The 16,677-nt window shown below is 43.0% G+C and overlaps 2 protein-coding genes across 4 annotated transcripts; one reads left to right on the plus strand and one right to left on the minus strand.

Annotated features, from left to right (window-relative positions):
- Positions 1 to 1,247: 1,247 nt before the first annotated feature.
- On the minus strand, positions 1,248 to 12,623 carry dars2 (aspartyl-tRNA synthetase 2, mitochondrial). Of its 3 annotated transcripts, none has more exons than XM_028976734.1 (17): positions 12,310 to 12,623; positions 11,313 to 11,412; positions 11,141 to 11,207; positions 10,954 to 11,055; positions 10,466 to 10,561; positions 9,586 to 9,709; positions 9,366 to 9,412; positions 9,050 to 9,156; positions 8,336 to 8,417; positions 7,940 to 8,119; positions 7,634 to 7,741; positions 7,438 to 7,500; positions 6,228 to 6,380; positions 4,615 to 4,833; positions 2,714 to 2,824; positions 2,541 to 2,616; positions 1,248 to 1,483 (listed from the first exon to the last, which is right to left on the minus strand). In XM_028976734.1, exons 1-17 carry the CDS (start codon positions 12,458 to 12,460, stop codon positions 1,293 to 1,295), a joined length of 1,977 nt encoding a protein of 658 aa, XP_028832567.1. In that variant the 5' UTR covers positions 12,461 to 12,623; the 3' UTR covers positions 1,248 to 1,292. The 3 variants fall into 3 exon arrangements, with proteins under 3 accessions (XP_028832567.1, XP_028832569.1, XP_028832568.1); XM_028976735.1 differs by having other exon boundaries at positions 1,249 to 1,483; positions 8,336 to 8,405; XM_028976736.1 differs by lacking the exon at positions 10,466 to 10,561.
- Positions 12,624 to 12,999: 376 nt separating this feature from the next.
- Positions 13,000 to 16,114, plus strand: cenpl (centromere protein L). The gene is made up of 5 exons (XM_028978109.1): positions 13,000 to 13,027; positions 13,401 to 13,563; positions 14,706 to 14,957; positions 15,037 to 15,588; positions 16,040 to 16,114. Exons 1-5 carry the CDS (start codon positions 13,011 to 13,013, stop codon positions 16,112 to 16,114), a joined length of 1,059 nt encoding a protein of 352 aa, XP_028833942.1. The 5' UTR covers positions 13,000 to 13,010.
- Positions 16,115 to 16,677: the final 563 nt, after the last annotated feature.

Below are 16,677 nucleotides of genomic sequence, written 5' to 3' on the forward strand. Positions count from 1 at the left end.
ACTAAGATTTAATTCCCTGCATACACATTTATGAGGTCCTGGAGGCAGATTCGGTGCAAAGCACGGACCTGTGAAGAATTAACAAACTAAACATGAAACATTATTCAGAAAATGGGTTTCAATGTATTGGTCTGAGGCAGGATCTCTGGACATTGATGTTGTCCTTCCTTCCAGGCTGTAAGCTTAATAATGGCTGATACTGATAGTCTTCTTCTTACCAGTGAGTCAGGTGAAAAGACAGAAGACGGCTGAATGCCATGAATGCCCAGATCTTGACATCTATGAGAAGATGGGTTATAGTTTCAAGGTGTTATCAAGTCATTTAAATGTGTTCAGGAACATCTGATTCACTGGCTCACAATCAGAAATGTATAATTTATGATAGCAGACTGGGTGTTAAAATGATTGAAAGTGAGATCTGTGATGTCCGCTGAAGGTGTCATGAATTACAAGGACAGAAACTGGAGGTAAACAGAAACGGCAGGAGGCGTGTCGTGTTTGACATTACTTGTGGATGACAGGTAATGAGATGCCCAAGTATATTTGTTTGTGTGACTTAGGTTATACATGTTTATTTTTTTAAAAATTATAATAATAAAATAACATAATTGGGTGAGTGAAATAATAACACTACAAAATAGGTTAGTTTCTCTTTTTCAAGATAGTTTTCCCCAAAATGTATTGATTTAAATATATTTAACAAGCCCCACACAAAATGACAGCACTTTGAAAAAGTAATTCAAAGTCTAAACTTTATTTCCACAGAATGGCACTTTTCCTAATGCACCCACTGGGAAGGATGAAGCTGGATTGAAATGGCTCAGGTTAGCGTGAGACCGGACCAGTCTGAGTTTCATGCACGCTCACAAGCTCTTCCACCTGCCTGCAGAGCAGAAAAAAAAAAGAAACGGGCAGGAAGGCAGCGCTTCGGCAGCACAACGCTACCCCCTATTGGAACCTGTAATCCTCTGAAGCACCCTTCACTCGAGGATTATAGGACAGGACAGACAATTGAATATTTATTTATTACAGTAAAAAACATTACAGTGAGAGCAGTGTGTTGATGACATTGAGTCAGCAGATCTGAAATTAACCCATATTTTGTAGCCCTTGGCAGGAGTGCTGATCCACATACCTGCTGCGGCCCATATTAATCCTTACAGAGAAGGCTGAACTACTACTAGTGTGAGTCCAACTTTGCCTCACATATTCTCCCCCCCCCCCCCCCCCCCCCCCACACACACACACACACACTCTAGAAAAGCGTAGACTCCACTGGAACGCAGAGTTGTCTACTGGTCCTCTCCTCCGGGTGTCAGCCCTTCAGGCCACGTAACTTTGATGTGGTATGGCCTCAGGTCTTCCTCTGACACAAAGTCAGGGGCATGGCTCATGAGGTCATGACCCCTGAATGATTTTGGGAAGGCAATCACATCCCGGATGCTGGAGGCGCCCACTATTATGGCCAGCAGTCGGTCGAGCCCTTGATGGGGTAATAATAATAAAGACAAAAGGAAGTTAAGGTTCCTCCTTAATGTTGGAAAACATAATGTGGCAGACCTCATTGTAGGTGGAAATGATCGTGCTCATGAAACATTGATTCTAATGTTTTATGCTAATGCTAATATTAACACACCTTCCATGCGGAAAGAAATAGCTTTGGGAGATTTTGACCGTTTTGGATCTTAATGGTCTAACTCTGCTGCCATTTGAGACAGAAGTGTTCTATTAATGCACACTGGGTTCATCATCATATACATATATTCTTTAGATGTGCATTAAACCTTTAACATCACTAGTAGGTCTGGGCAACCAGCCACTGGGAATGCATATATGGGAATGTGTATTTCTTGGTGCGTGTCCCAAGCCTGCATAAAACCCAAAAAATATAGCCTAAGGGAACAGAATTTACAATTATAGAGATCAAAGTTTCTTCCAAGGAACAGTGCCGGTGTTTGCTTTGATTTGCATTCATGTATTTTTATAATAATTTTTTTTTCCCCAAGAAAGTAGTAAAAAGTTATTTTATTTTCATAATTTAAGCTTCATACCAAGAGATGATGAAAGGTGCTAACAAATCGTTTAGAAAATGGCATCACAGTTGTGCTCTGAACTGAGGGAGACACACTGCTGAGTGTTATTATATTGTGATATAGAGACCTGCGAAATTGTTTAAAGAATGGCACACGTAAACATTTAAACCTATAATTTTGTCATGTGTTATTTTGACCTGTGACTTAGACATTTATATTTTCTTTATAGAAAATAACAGTATATTGTTTGTCTGTATTCAGTCTAAGAATAAGACAAAAATTCTTGGCCTCAAAATCCATCTCTAATTAAAAAGGGCCTGTTGGGAAGCTCAACCACCCACACTGTGTCTGTTTCTTCTAATATTCATTAAGTTAATTAGGATTTAAATGTAAAATATGATATATGATGTGAAAATATAATATATAATAAAGAGTCAATGTTCCTCAGGTATTACAGAGGTAAAAAATAAAAATCAGGAGCAAGTACACAGAGGAAACATGTCTCACCTAAGGCAATACCACCATGGGGCGGAGCTCCAGAGTCAAGGGCCTCAAGCAGATGAGAGAGGAGCGAAGGGTCCTCCTGCAACACATGATGAAATGACACCCACCATGAAGGCACAGGACCTGCCGCCTGATCTTGACATGCAGACCAGAACATATTCAAAGGGGTAAATTACCTGGAGGACTGTGTCCAGGACATGCCGCTGCTCCGAGGCGCTGTGAATGCGAATGGAGCCTCCTCCAATCTCAGAGCCATTAAGAACCAGGTCATAATGCTGGCCACGCACCTAGAATGCAAAGGCAGGACCAACGGCTGAGCTGGGGAAAGGGCTTATAGGATTTTGGGCTGACTGTTATAATAGTTTTCTGCGGAATTGAAAGACAAGGCTCCCTGCTCAGCCCAAAACGAACACTCGGACTGTAACAGACCTCCTCCTGCCATATAAAGCTCAGGTGTTCCAGGGATTTTCTATAAGCCTGGGTAAATTTACCTCCTGCAATACTGTGGTAGGTTTCACCAAAGTGTTTTTGATCATTAGACAGTCCCTCCAGGATGATTACACCAGTTAAAGGTAATCCAAATCAACCCCTCTACATTGTACCATTCACATCTTATAGATTCATATTTTCAAATGAAATCTGACATCAAAATTAATCAGGGCAAAGACACTAGTCACTGGCACACACAATGCAGCTAAAAAACATGGGAAAAAAAAAAAAACATTGCAAAGAGTGCCCATTGCCCAGAAATCAGGCACTGTAGGTCACAACAATCCCCAAAAAAGCCCACAAAATCCTGACTGAGTAACTGAGCGACTGAGTAAGTGAAAGTGAAGCGATTGTCACATGTGACACACAGCAGCACAGCACACGGTGCACACAGTGAAATTTGTCCTCTGCATTTAACCAATCACCCTGAGTGAGCAGTGCTTTGCTCAGTGGCACCTCGGCGGATTGGGATTCGAACTGGCAACCTCCTGATTACGGGGCAGCTTCCTTAACCGCTAGGCCACCACTGCTCCTTCTAAATAAAAAGTAACTAGTAGCACAGCAATGTAGAATGCCCTTCAGTTGGATAAAAATGGAGTGCAATGAAATGTGCGTAAATGGACTGCTCTAATCATCGAAACCTAATCGCAGTTGGGTCCCGACACCCATTCCATGTCTTTCTGCATGTTTACTGCATTACTACAATAACATGAAGTAACAGAATAATAACTAAGAGCTGTTTGTCTGCACTTGGTTTTCATTCCTTCTATGTTGGTACATGTTTTATGGAGTAGTGCCACTGATGAAATATAGTTTTTAACATGAAAGTGAAAGTGAAGTGATTGTCATTGTGATACAATGCAGAACAGCACACGGTGCACACAACAAAATGTGTCCTCTGCTTTTAATCCTTAGTTCCTGTGTTCTGTGTCCAGGGCATGTAATTAAAAAAAAAATCTAGACTGGCTAACTGTTACCAACTTCAAAGCGCTCTTGTTTGCTTCTCAAACTTTTAATAGTTTATTAAAACAGCCTTCTGCATTAAGAATGCAGGTATTGTGAGCCATGGTTTCTGAGAGCTACTAAGGTCGGCTGCACTGATTCTTCTAAACAAGCCACACAAAGCCATTTCAGAAGCCTGCCTTTTCAAATGGTATTTTATAACTGTACTGTGTCTACTGCTTTTATGCCTCAGGTCTTCACAACATTTCATCTGCTTTCTGTGATGTGATTGTGTGTATATATATATATATATATATATATATACACACACACACACACACACACACACACACAGAGCTTGTCAGTTTTCATTTTGTTATTATGGTTTTGCCTTCATTTTTATCACTTTTACTCACAGTAAAAATGCCTATTACAATTATTACAGTATTACAATTCAGGCATGTTTTATATGAACACATTCTTTGGTAAAATAGATTGTTTTGCTGCCTTGCTGCAACTAAATAAAAAATGTATTGTAATCACCAACGCATGTCATGTGAAGTGAATAATTATAGTGGGCGAAAACAGAATCACTCAATAATTTGCATCATGAGAAGAAATCTTTAGCACTGCTTTTACTACTTACTTTATGAGGTTGAGAGTACAAAAGATGAGCATCTTCCGGAACGGGAGCAGTGAATGGGTGGTGCGCCGATTCCAGTTGCTCTGGGCTATCCTCTTTTGGGAGGAACAGTGGGAAGTCCACCACCCACAGGAAGTGAAATGCTGAAGGGTCACGCACCTTGACACTATGGCCCTCTAGCAGGTCAGCACATTGCAGTCTCAGTCTACCCAGCAGGGGGCGCTACATGGTATTTAGAAGAATAAATAGCAGCTGTGAGTGTACAGTAGCTGTGTTCTATATAGCATTCATTTAGCTCAAAGTTTTAGGCTTCAAAGTGAAAGTGTGACGGTGCACAAAATGAAATGTGTCCTCTGCAGTTAACCAATCAGTCAGTGAAACGTCCCCAGGGAGCAGTGAGTGGGGACAGTAACTTGCTGAAGGGGCCCTCAGTGGCAACTTATTTTAAAATAACAACCTTTCAGAAACAAGTCAGCTTCCTTAGTTGGATGTTATGAAGACCTTAGTTGCTAGGACCACCGACACAATTGGGCCTTGGGTAATCATTCCTCTTTGAACCCCTACTATGACGTCCATGCTTGTAAGTGTTGAAATCTCAGTGTGTCAAGTAGCATGTAAATAGTTTTATGAAATCATGTCAAAAACTGTGCTAGAAAGGAATTTAAATCACAGATTGTGAATTTAATATTTTCTCAATAATGGCTTTTTAAAATTTTATCGTTGCAATAAACATGTAAATAGTAAAATGTTGTAATAAATGCCCTTGATCAGGTGCCTACAACCATATATATACAAGCATTGGCAATATTTCATGCACTCCTCGAGCACTACTGTTAAAATACCTCACTGTCAAATAGAAATTTATATATAAATAATGCCTTTAAACAATACTGCAGCCCATTCAATAGTACTAAATAATTTTATTATGCCTCCAACCCCCTGACTATACAGATTACCACACTGTCTGCAGTCTTTCATTGCATTGTACCGAGCAAAAGCAATTTATAACAATACTGCACTGCTTCACAAATCCTTAAAATAGACCAGACAGGGGGTGTGGCGTTCGGTGGCCCCCCAGGCGTCTGAGAAAAGCCCCTTGCTGTCATCAGAAGGCGCAACTCCTAAGGATGTGAGGACGTGTTCACCTCCCCGCGATTTCTGCAGCTCATTCGCCATTCCTCCCACATCCTCCCAACAAAAGCCTACTATCGATCCAGTGCTGTATCAAATACCCTTCCTTTCAGCTGAAACTGCTGAGGGATTTGGTGCCAGGAACACCATCTGTAGCAGGTGATAACTAAATACTGCCTTCAAAAACCTCCATAGATGTTCATTAGACAGACATATCAACGTATGACTTATGTAGCCAATAACCATAATTCTGGGTGAGAAAAAAATGGAACTTAAACACAAGTCATGGTGGTAAGTCACAAAAGGTGAAAAACTTGTTCCATGTGTGGCCAGCATATGGATTGGTTTAATAAGTCTCTCATCGACTTCGCTAATGGCGCTAAATTTGTATTAACAACCCCATTAGTGTCAGCCAGATGAATGGGACGAATGGAGAGCAGACGACAGACAAATTTGCAGGTCAGCACTGGATGCAGCCACCTCACCACTCGGCCCTCTGTCCCTGCAGTGAGCAGAATCAGGTCCCCAGGTTCGGCGCCGACCATCTGGAGCAGCTGCTGCCTGGACACGTCTGGCAGGAGTCTGCTGAGTGGCGACTTCAGCGTCCCATCTGCCCTTACCAACACCGTGCTCACTTCCTGTGCGCAGAAACAAACACACAGCCACACAATTCAGATCTGTCATCGCTCGGCATTTCAACTCTGACATGGCAGGCATGGAGGAACGTGCACTTCCCAGAAGACACCTCATACTTTTTCCAGAAGAAAATACAGACAGGAAGTGGGATATGTATGTTGTCCAGGTTACTTTTTATTCCCAAAATAACTCTTTTACAAGAACAATAGACTATTTTCACTTTATCCAAAGAGGAACAACAGAAAAATGACATGCTTTTTGCACTAGCATCAAATCTCTTTCATTGATGGAGCTTATAAAGTGAAGGTCCAGTGCCCCTCCCTGGAGAGACACAATATGAACGGTATTGAGACCACTACAAACATTTACAGCATTTTTCTGATGCCCTTATCCGGAGCGACTTACAATCAGTAGTTACAGGGACAGTCCCCCTGGAGCAACTCAGGGTTAAGTGTCTTGCTCAGGGACACAAAGGTAGTAAGTGGGATTCGAACCCGGGTCTTCTGGTTCATAGGCGAGTGTGTTACCCACTAGGCTACTACCACCCTACTACCACCCAAACAATTCTTCTACCAGTAGAAGATGGGCTGTTTGTGTGACTATTCAGAATAAATATTAAAAATGTTTCATTTTGGTTTACGCTTGGCTAGATTTTCTTACAGTGATCCAAGACTTAATTTTATTATCAACAACTCTGACCACTATCTGATTGTAATGTTGTAATGAATTGTTAAATGGTTAAAAATTACATTGTGCAGTAACGTGACATTAATCTGGCTATAGCCAACAAACATTGCCAGAGTATATAGAATATAGAAACAAACACAGAATTCTTCATCCTGATAATAAGATTGCTGGGCCAAGCATCTTCCATAAAGATGCTATTAACAAACTCTGCAGAACTAGTCTCTGATTAATAAGTCAAGACAATTCTCAACTGAAAGTGTCAGAGGTAGCAGAATTTACAGTTCTGATCAATGTTTCATGGCCAATGGCAGACCCCACCATTGCCCTGCATATCCGAAGTGAACAGCAGAGTGTGCTTGGATGAGAATATACCTGATTGAATCGAGCCTTGGCAGTTTGTCGAAGAGATTCAAGGTCTTTGCCCTTTAGATGTCTCTGAAAATGCAACACCATTTGCAGTCAGTTTCAGATTTCATTGCGACCTTTAAGAACTCAAGACACACACGCAGGGCCCAAAATTGTCAGAGGGAAGATGGGAGAAAGAAAAATGCATGTGTGTTGAACTTACAGCTCCCTGTGGAACACAAATGGCCTGAATGCTGCCTCCTGGTTGGTGGAGAGCCTCTCTGAGGAATTGGATCTGCGTGTTGTGAAAGGCTCCACTGATGTCAACAAGCTGGACGATGAAAAAATATAAATAACTATATTAACCTCAAAATGCTGACAAAGGAAATTAAAACTGATGAATGTTAATAAAAAAATTAAAAATGTTATTAAAATGCATTCAGAATGCAAACTAAACATTTGAAGCATACATGTTCCACAGCAGCACCAGAAAAGCAAAGAAGACATTAAATACATTAACTAACTCTACCTTCATTTCGAATCTAGTGTCCGGTTTGTCCACACCATAATCCCTCATGGCCTCCTCATATGTCATGACAGGAAAGGGAGGGCTAACGAAGCCCTTCTCCTCCGGCCAGGAGTACTGCAGCAGGCCCTCCACCAGATCTCTGATCCCGGCCTGATCCGTGAAGGACATCTCAATATCCACCTATGCGGAGGAGCACAGTAATGTTTCAAGGTCATCAGCAATGGTGATGAAGGTGGATTATTTTTTTCCTAGTCATGTTCTCCATAAGCCTATTAACCGAGGTAGATGACTGTGTAGGAGTCAGGAAGCCCGGGCAGATGATTAAAGTGGCTCGGTGTTCCGTCTCCGTTCCGTTTCGTTTTCTCAGGTGCGGTGCTGCGTTTATCACATCATTACCTGTGTGAATTCGGGCTGCCTGTCAGGTTTGGAGCCCTCGTCCCTGTAACAGCGCGCCAACTGAAAGTACCTGCAGTGGGGTCCAAACGAGAAGCTCGATATTACTACCCCCACACACATCCAGATGAGATCTTGCTGAGCTGGGGTGATGTCTAATTCCATCCGAGCTGCGTAAAGCAGTGTAGCATCTTGACAGAAAACCTCCTCCTGGCCTTCGAGATCGTGAAATGAGTTACGTCGTTCGCAGCTGGGACCTCATCCACCAGCGGCTGCAAGTGTCTAGACATTTACACGGCATTAAGAACAAGTTTTCTGGAGGAAACAACAATTCACCAATCCTTTGAATAATATCTGCCGGTTGTGCTGTTTTTCTGTGTCAGATCACTTTTTTACATTTAGACACCCTTATCCAGAGCGGCAGTAATGACAGGGATAGTCCCCCTGGAGGCACTCAGGATTAATGGTAGTAAGTGGGATTTGAGCCTGGGTGTTCTGGTTCATAGGCGAGGGTGTTACCCACTAGGCTACTTTTTTTGATAGAGGAAATTCACAATGGCTCAAAAGCAAAATAAGTATTAAAAAAAAAAAAACAAAAAAACACAGACTTACCAGTGAAATATTCATGCACACAGAGGTAATGTGAAAAAACCTGTACCGATTCTACGTTGCAGATGGGCGGCTAATGATGACATTATGAGCTTGCGTTTTGTTTACCTGTCTATCCCAGCCACCATAAGTAGCTGTTTGAACTGCTGTGGGCTCTGGGGTAAGGAATAAAACCTGCCAGGTTCTCCAGAGGGGACCACAAACTCTTTTGCACCCTGGGAAGCAGGATTTAAAAAAAAATAAAAATAAAACTTTATAAACAGTATATTTAGAAATGTGTAACTATTTATAGCTATAGTATTAGTGTAAAAATCCAGGGTCGAAAAAGATATAAAGTACAAATGGCTACACCAGTAGTGTTTCCATGGCATAGAAAGACAATTATCAGGGAGAAGAATGCACTGAATGTTCAGAAAGAACTTACTCCGGGCGTTCGTTTGAACAGCGTAGGTGTTTCCACATCCACAAATCCTGTTGGCGACATTTAAATTAGAATGTTTGTGTGTGTGTGTGTGTGTGTGTGTGTGTGTGTGTGTGTGTGTGTGTGTGTTTGCGTGTGCGTGTGCGTGTGCGTGTGTGTGCGTGTGAAATATGTAATTGAAAAGATTCACATGGGGAAAATAACAATCCCATAGCATTCCTACCATGCAGGTTACAAAGGTACTCCCTCATCTTCATCACCAGTCGAGACCGAAGTCTCAAATTGTACTGCATCTGTGATGAGCGGAGGTCCAGGTAGCGATACTGCATCCGAAGGCCTTCAGATTTCTGCAGGGCAGAATCGACCAGAGCAGATTACCTTACTGATCCAAGACATCAAAGAGGCAGTGGAGGCCTAGCTGGTAATAAAGCAGATACGTAACGCAAAGGTTGTGGGTTCAAATCCCAAACCGTCAAGGAGCCACTGAAATCCCCTTGAGCAAAGCACCGTCCCCACACATTGCTCCCCGGGCGCCTGTCATGGCTGCCTACTGCTCACCAAGGGTGATGGTTAAAAGCAGAGGACACATTTCGTTGTTTCACAATGATAAAAACAATCACTTTCACTCTGAATAAGCGCAACAAATCCGGCTTGTGTATGCTGGCATGCTGCCCCTTTTTGACCATCTACACATTTCAATCAGCATCAATCCAAGTGAACAAAGTCAACACATATAACACATACAAGTCTACATGTATCTTTCATTGCCATTAAGACATTTTAGTCTGCGGTTTTAGAAGCCAGTCACACTTCACATGGATTTAAGTTGACTGCTGCTCTGCACCAACAATAGATAAGCTTTCTTCAACTATGTAAAAAGTAAATGTTCGAATTTTGGGGGATAACAAACTTCCAATTCACTACCGGCAAAGAACTACATATACCTGAAAGCATAAGTCTTTGGGCAGATGTTAGTCATACAGCCACAATGGTTGCAAGGAGCTGGTCTTCATCCACATAGGGGGTGTGGTTATCTTCATGATACTGACATATTATGAACTTTTTCCACTCTTTTCATAGTGCATAGTGTCATTATTACTCACTTTGACAAAGTCTTTGATTTCAAATGGCAATTTCTGGCAGATGTTTAACACCTCCACATTGTTAGCGTGGACCTCAATCTCTCCAGTCAAAATGGCCTAAAATACGAAAGAACATGGTTAAGGTTTAAAGGCATTAACCACTGCTACAGTATTTGCGGAACTCAATATATGCCTTCAAGAGACCCATTAAAACATTGTGCTGTCTTTCAAATGTCAATTTCCATTTCTGCTGCGGTTGTGCTCCTGTTTCTCTTTGTCAATTTTATTGCCAATTTGCACACCAAGTGGGAAAGTGAGATCCAGCCACAAGGTCACTCTAGATGCACATTCGGATACCAAGTATAGCTGTCAACTTGTCCTTGGATCAGCCGAGACTCAAGTTAATGACACGTCTAAATAGTGCCACTGATATTCTGGCCACTTCTTGGGTGCACGCTGCCTAAAAGTGGCTCCAGAAATACGGCTTCTGGGAGAGATCAGATGCTGACCTTATTTTCTTGCCCTTCTGGTCTACGTCGAACCTTTCCTCTCACCATGATTACGGACTCCAGAGGCAGGTCGCACAGAGTTTTCTTCAGGACAAGTCTGGACTGAAGACACGTGTGTTAGACAAGAACATGCCGGAGTCACCATAACAGGCGAGACAGACATAAATGGCTGCTAAACAAACCCCACCTCATCCTGGGGAATAAGTATTTGAGTGAGGCCACTGAAATCTCTCAAGATGACGAAAAGGTCCTGTCTGATGAAAGAAGCACACATGATGGCAGAGTTAACAATTCGCATAAATCCATAATCGTATGCCGTTTGGAACCCGCGCCCCCCCCACCCGTGCTCCCGATCTAACCTCACGTACTGCACCCAGCCGCACAGCGTCACCTCCTCTCCCAGGTGAGCGGTGCGCAGCTCCCCGCAGGAGTGTGTCCTCAGCGTGAAGCGGCCGTGGGCTGTGGAGCGAAGCGGGAGACGGATGTGGATGAACCAGAAGAACCGGGTTCAAATCCCACTTACTACCATTGTGTCCCTGAGCAAGACACTTTAAAAGTGAAGTGATTGTCACTTGTGATTGTCCCTTGACGACACCTTACAGCACACGGTGCACACAGTGAAATTTGTCCTCTGCATTTATCCCATCACCCTGAGTGAGCAGCGGGCAGCCATGACAGGGAGCAGTGTGTGGGGACGGTGCTTTGCTCAGTGGCACCTTGGCGGATCGGGATTCAAACCGGCAACCTTCTGGCGACACAGACTGGGCCGCGAGACATTACTGGGCCGCTTTCTTAACCCTGCCTCCAGGGGGGACTGTCCCTGTAACTGGGACAGTGGTGGCCTAGCGGTTAAGGAAAAGGCCCCGTAATCAGAAGGTTGCCGGTTCGATTCCCAATCCGCCGAGGTGCCACTGAGGTGCCACTGAGCAAAGCACCGTCCCCACACACTGCTCCCCGGGCGCTTGTCATGGCTGCCCACTGCTCACTCAGGGTGATGGGTTAAATGCAGAGGACAAATTTCACTGTGTGCACTACTGATTGTAAGTCGCTCTGGATAAGGGCGTCTGATAAATGCTGTATATGTAAATCACAAATTTAGCCTGCTGGTTGGGAGTGGGTAGATGTGATGACCCCACACCTGGCAGCTCCTCCTGACCCCATTAAGTGGTTTTCCTGGGGATGGATGAAAGGGCAGCACTATAGGTCGAATATAAGTTGTGTCGGAGGCCTCCACCTCTGTTGAGTGAGGGGTTGTTGATTTGCAAGCTTCCCTTGCTCCTCTCTCAAACCACCTATCTTCTCTGTCCAATATCTGAACGTTTACTGCACAGACGCGAGGCGAAGGAAGGACTCTACCTGCAGCGCTGCTGGAACCTGCCCGCAGAGAAGAGCACCTGGAGAAGGAGGTCCGGCGTGCCGCCCCACAAGCGCGAGGACGTGGCGTCGGAGGCCGCCTAAGTGTCGCCAGGAGCACGCTTTGGAGCAGCGCTGTGTATTTGCAGGACATTGTGCCCAACAAGGGAGGACGACACCTTACAGCGCCCTGTCCTGGACTTCAAAATACGCGCAGCAACACATTAGAAAGCGCCGCTTTTCACCGCAGCGTTGCGTCCATTGGCGCTGTTTACTAAGTGCGCCGACATCTTTCTCGCCACGCGTTTACTTTCACCTTGCCGATCCGGCCGTAGTACCAAGTGCGCCGCGCAAATTCGTTTCCATGTCGCTTATGTTCGTTCGTAGCGCAGAAGCATCAACGCAACATAAATATATGATGCACTTTTGTTTCAATATTTACGGTAGTGAAGGGTAAACAGACTAAAGCAACAAACTACCTATAAAATTAAAAACATTTTCATTAAAAAACATAAAACCAAAATAAACAAAATAGTTACGAGTTCTATTTCCAAAATTCATTTTGTTTTCCACATGTTTTAATCTTAAAACTGCAATAAATGAAGTGATGTCGAAGTGCTTGGTGGTTGATTAAAATGCCTACAATTTGCGAGGCATGTCGGGAATGCGCGACGTTCAAACGCGATTCTTGTTTCTGTGTTTTCATGATGGAGGGGCGGAGGTATTTTATTTTGCCAGCTTAAAATACTTGTATGTTAAATTGGACGCCGGTTTGTGAATTACATACCATCGTCAGCCAACATGTTCAGCAGATACATTTCGGATACGGTTTGAAACCGAATTGGTGAACAAAAGCGCGCTCTTTTATTTGCCGTGCTAACTTAGCTAGCCTTAGCTAACCTAGTATGCGACCTGTGAGCACGTCCCATTCACTAGAGATGGAAGCAAATCTTGCCGCCAACACAGAACACTGTTAGAAAGATGTTTCCATTATATAAATGCGGATGGCTCGTCCAAGTTCAGAGTACAAGTTGCCATGTTTATACGTCAGTACGTCTGAGCCAGCGTTGCTGATTGTTTTCCGCTTCTTTCAGCGCAATGGAGTCCCCTGTGACTAGACTGCCGACACGCCGCAGGACTAAGAGCTATGGCCGGAGCTGCTTCGAAGCCTCGTCGCGCTTCGCGTACACGTCCGGACAGCTGACCATTTTGCGGATTCCGACCACCAGAGAGGCACCCAGAGCCCGCAACATCGCAGTGAGTGTTGGAAAACCACGCTCATTTTAATACGGCTCCATTAAAACCACAACCAGACGTCTACACGCGGGTTTCAGACGTATGGTTTTAATAAAAGTAGTTTTTTGGCTTCAACTTTGCATGTAGTACAGGTGTACGTTCATCAGAACCCCCAACAGTAGAAGAAAGTGAAATCAGCAGGATAAGCTGCAAGATATTATATTACATTAAGCCAAGATATACATGTGGTTTGTCTGTGTTGCTATATAAACACAAAATATGCAGACATAAGAGAAATATGTGCACATACTGTACAGGCCAAAAGTTTGGACACACCTTCCCATTTTACATTGGTAGATTGTCACTGAAGGCATCAAAACTATGAATGAACACATGTGGAGTTATGTACTTAACAAAAAGTGGAGACCTGACCTCCACAGTCACCAGACCTGAACCCAAACAAGATGGTTTGGTGTGAGCTGGATTGCAGAGTGAAGCCAAAGGGGCCATCAAGTGCTAAACACCTCTGGGAACTCCTTCAAGACTGTTGGAAAACCATTTCAGGTGACGACCTCTTGAAGCTCATCGAGAGAATGCCAAGAGTGTGCAAAGCAGTAATCAGAGCAAAGGGCGGCTATTTAGAAGAAACTAGAATATAAAACATGTTTTCAGTTAGTTTTAATGCCTTCAGTGAGAATCTACTAATGTAAATGGTCATGAAAATAAAGAAAACACATTGAATGAGAAGGTTTGTCCAAACCTTTGGCCTGTACTGTATTTATTGAAGAAATGCATGAACATTTTACCCTGTTAACACTAGAGGTGTGAACCTTCACTGGTCTCATGGTTTGATTATGATTATTAATGCCTCAATTTCGATGAATCACAATGCATCCCATACATTTTCTACATTGTCATATGATGTTTTCAAATAGATCTCTGTAGATCAACTCATAGATCTCTGGCCACTCAGACATGCACTTTGTGTAACTCCTACCCGGAGCAGTTTGTCTGTTAACACCTACACTTAAGTGCCAGCAAGCTCATCACAGCTCCCTAGAACATTAGCACCTAACGATTGCACCTATGGATTGCTGTTGTAATTAATGACGAAACATGTACGTTGTGGTGTTGTGTAAATCTTTTCTTCTTGTTCTCTTAAGGAAAGAGTGGACCCTGAGCAAGTGACCCTCCTGATCAAAAATGAATGGAAGCTGTCGTACGTCACACCTTTGTACCGGTTCAGGCACACACACCTGAAGAAGTACTCCAAACATCTTTCTGCATTCATCGCTGCAGAAAAGCAGCAGGGCACAGCTGTGGAGGTCGGGCTGGAGACGGGATACAGAGTGACGTTTTCCACGGTCCTCGGGATAGCAGAGACGGATGAGGACGCTGAGACAGTTTTTATACAGGTGAGCTTGATGGATTCTTGAGCATAATCATGGGGAGGACCTGATTGGAAATCTTCGTTTCGATCTCTTCCGTTTACAGATTCAGTCTAAGCCAATGTTTGCAGCGACTGGGGATGCCCTGAAAGTAGTGTGGAGCGGGTGGTTAACCTGCGTGAATGGCAGCCCTGAATACCTGCACTCCCTTCTCCCAGACTTTGTCAGTCTGCCCTTGTTCTGCAGCAGCGGCCCAGAGAACATTACAGTTGTGGTGAAGTCGTGGTTTGAGAAGATGTTTGACTGCAGGTTTGGTTCACTGGGTTTAGACTCCACCAGCCTCCAGTGGCTTTGTGCCCTTTGGACTGGCTGCCATCCCGACAACAACATCAGGTACCTGAGACTGTTATGGACTTTGCCAACACAGCCACCCTTGGATGTCTCCTACACTGTTAACCCCCAGGATGCATGGGAGCTGTGGAACAGCGTACGGCAAGAGGACAGTGTTGACGGTACTGTGGGCATTGATGAGGTGAAGCACTTCATGGCAGGACTGGAGTCACACTTCTTCAGACACTTCAAGATCTACCTGTCCTCTGGAACTCTAAGGAAGGTGTCCACGGCTCTCGGCTCAGCCCAGCAAGATGGGAAAGTGAAGGTAGGTTTACATTTTTAATATCAACTAATATGAAGCAAATAATGTGTTAAAGAGGTCTGTCACATCCTCTCAAGTTCACATTCCGAAATATCGACGATTGTCACTGTGAGTGCATATTACAAAGATAATTATTTTAATTAATAATTATTTAAAGATAATTATTTTAATCCCGCTTACTACCATTGTGTCCCTGAGCAAGACACTTAACCTTAAGTTGCTCCAGGCAGACTGTCCCTGTTAATACTGATTGTAAGTCGCTCTGGATAAGGGCATCTGATAAATGCTCTAAATGTACAAATATAAATGTAATTGTTAAAATATCCTCATGATAGAGCATATTTGTGTTATTTCTTATTTAAAAAGCTGAGATACAGTGCACAGTTTGATCCCTGTTTCTGACATGGGATGGCATTTTGCTTAAAAAACTATTTATTAAAATTTCACATTTTAGATTCTGTGTAGCGACTACCTGGCCACGGTGCTCACGCTGTTGACTGAATGCGCCATCCTGAAGATGCCCATATGATTTTTTTTTTTTTTTTTTTTTGCTAATGCAAACCCATTCCTGGATCTGTGCAGCAAGCTTCATATCTTTCATTTTATTATAATTATAATTTTTTTATTTTATTTTTTTGTTTTTTTTTAGGAATTGTGTATTTAAACCTATTGTTTTAAATGTTTTCATTTTTGTACTTGTATTGATTTGTTTTAGGGCATAATTATGAATTGTACATACAGTCTATATTGAAAAGCTGAAACATCATATTAGATATGATGATATTATATGGTGAATTATTGCCAAATCATTGTAATTGGAGTTGTTCTGGGTGGTGTTCCAGGATTTCTCGGTTAGCTGGATTAAGATCGAATAGAAGTCATGATAACCTAAATTCCTATGGTTAAATGAACCCAGCTATCTTGGGAAATCTTATTTTGTGCAACACCCTCTGGTTTGATTCAGACCCTTAATTAGTTACTATAATTCTCGTCAATTTATTAAAACTTCTGAGTTGAGAATGCAGGCAGTAACAGCGGTTTTTGAATTTAAGGAAATTCATGAATGAATGATATTAATAATATTCCAGTGTA

The sequence above is a fragment of the Denticeps clupeoides genome, chromosome 4, assembly GCF_900700375.1.
Source record: "Denticeps clupeoides chromosome 4, fDenClu1.1, whole genome shotgun sequence".
NCBI classification, from domain to species: domain Eukaryota; kingdom Metazoa; phylum Chordata; class Actinopteri; order Clupeiformes; family Denticipitidae; genus Denticeps; species Denticeps clupeoides.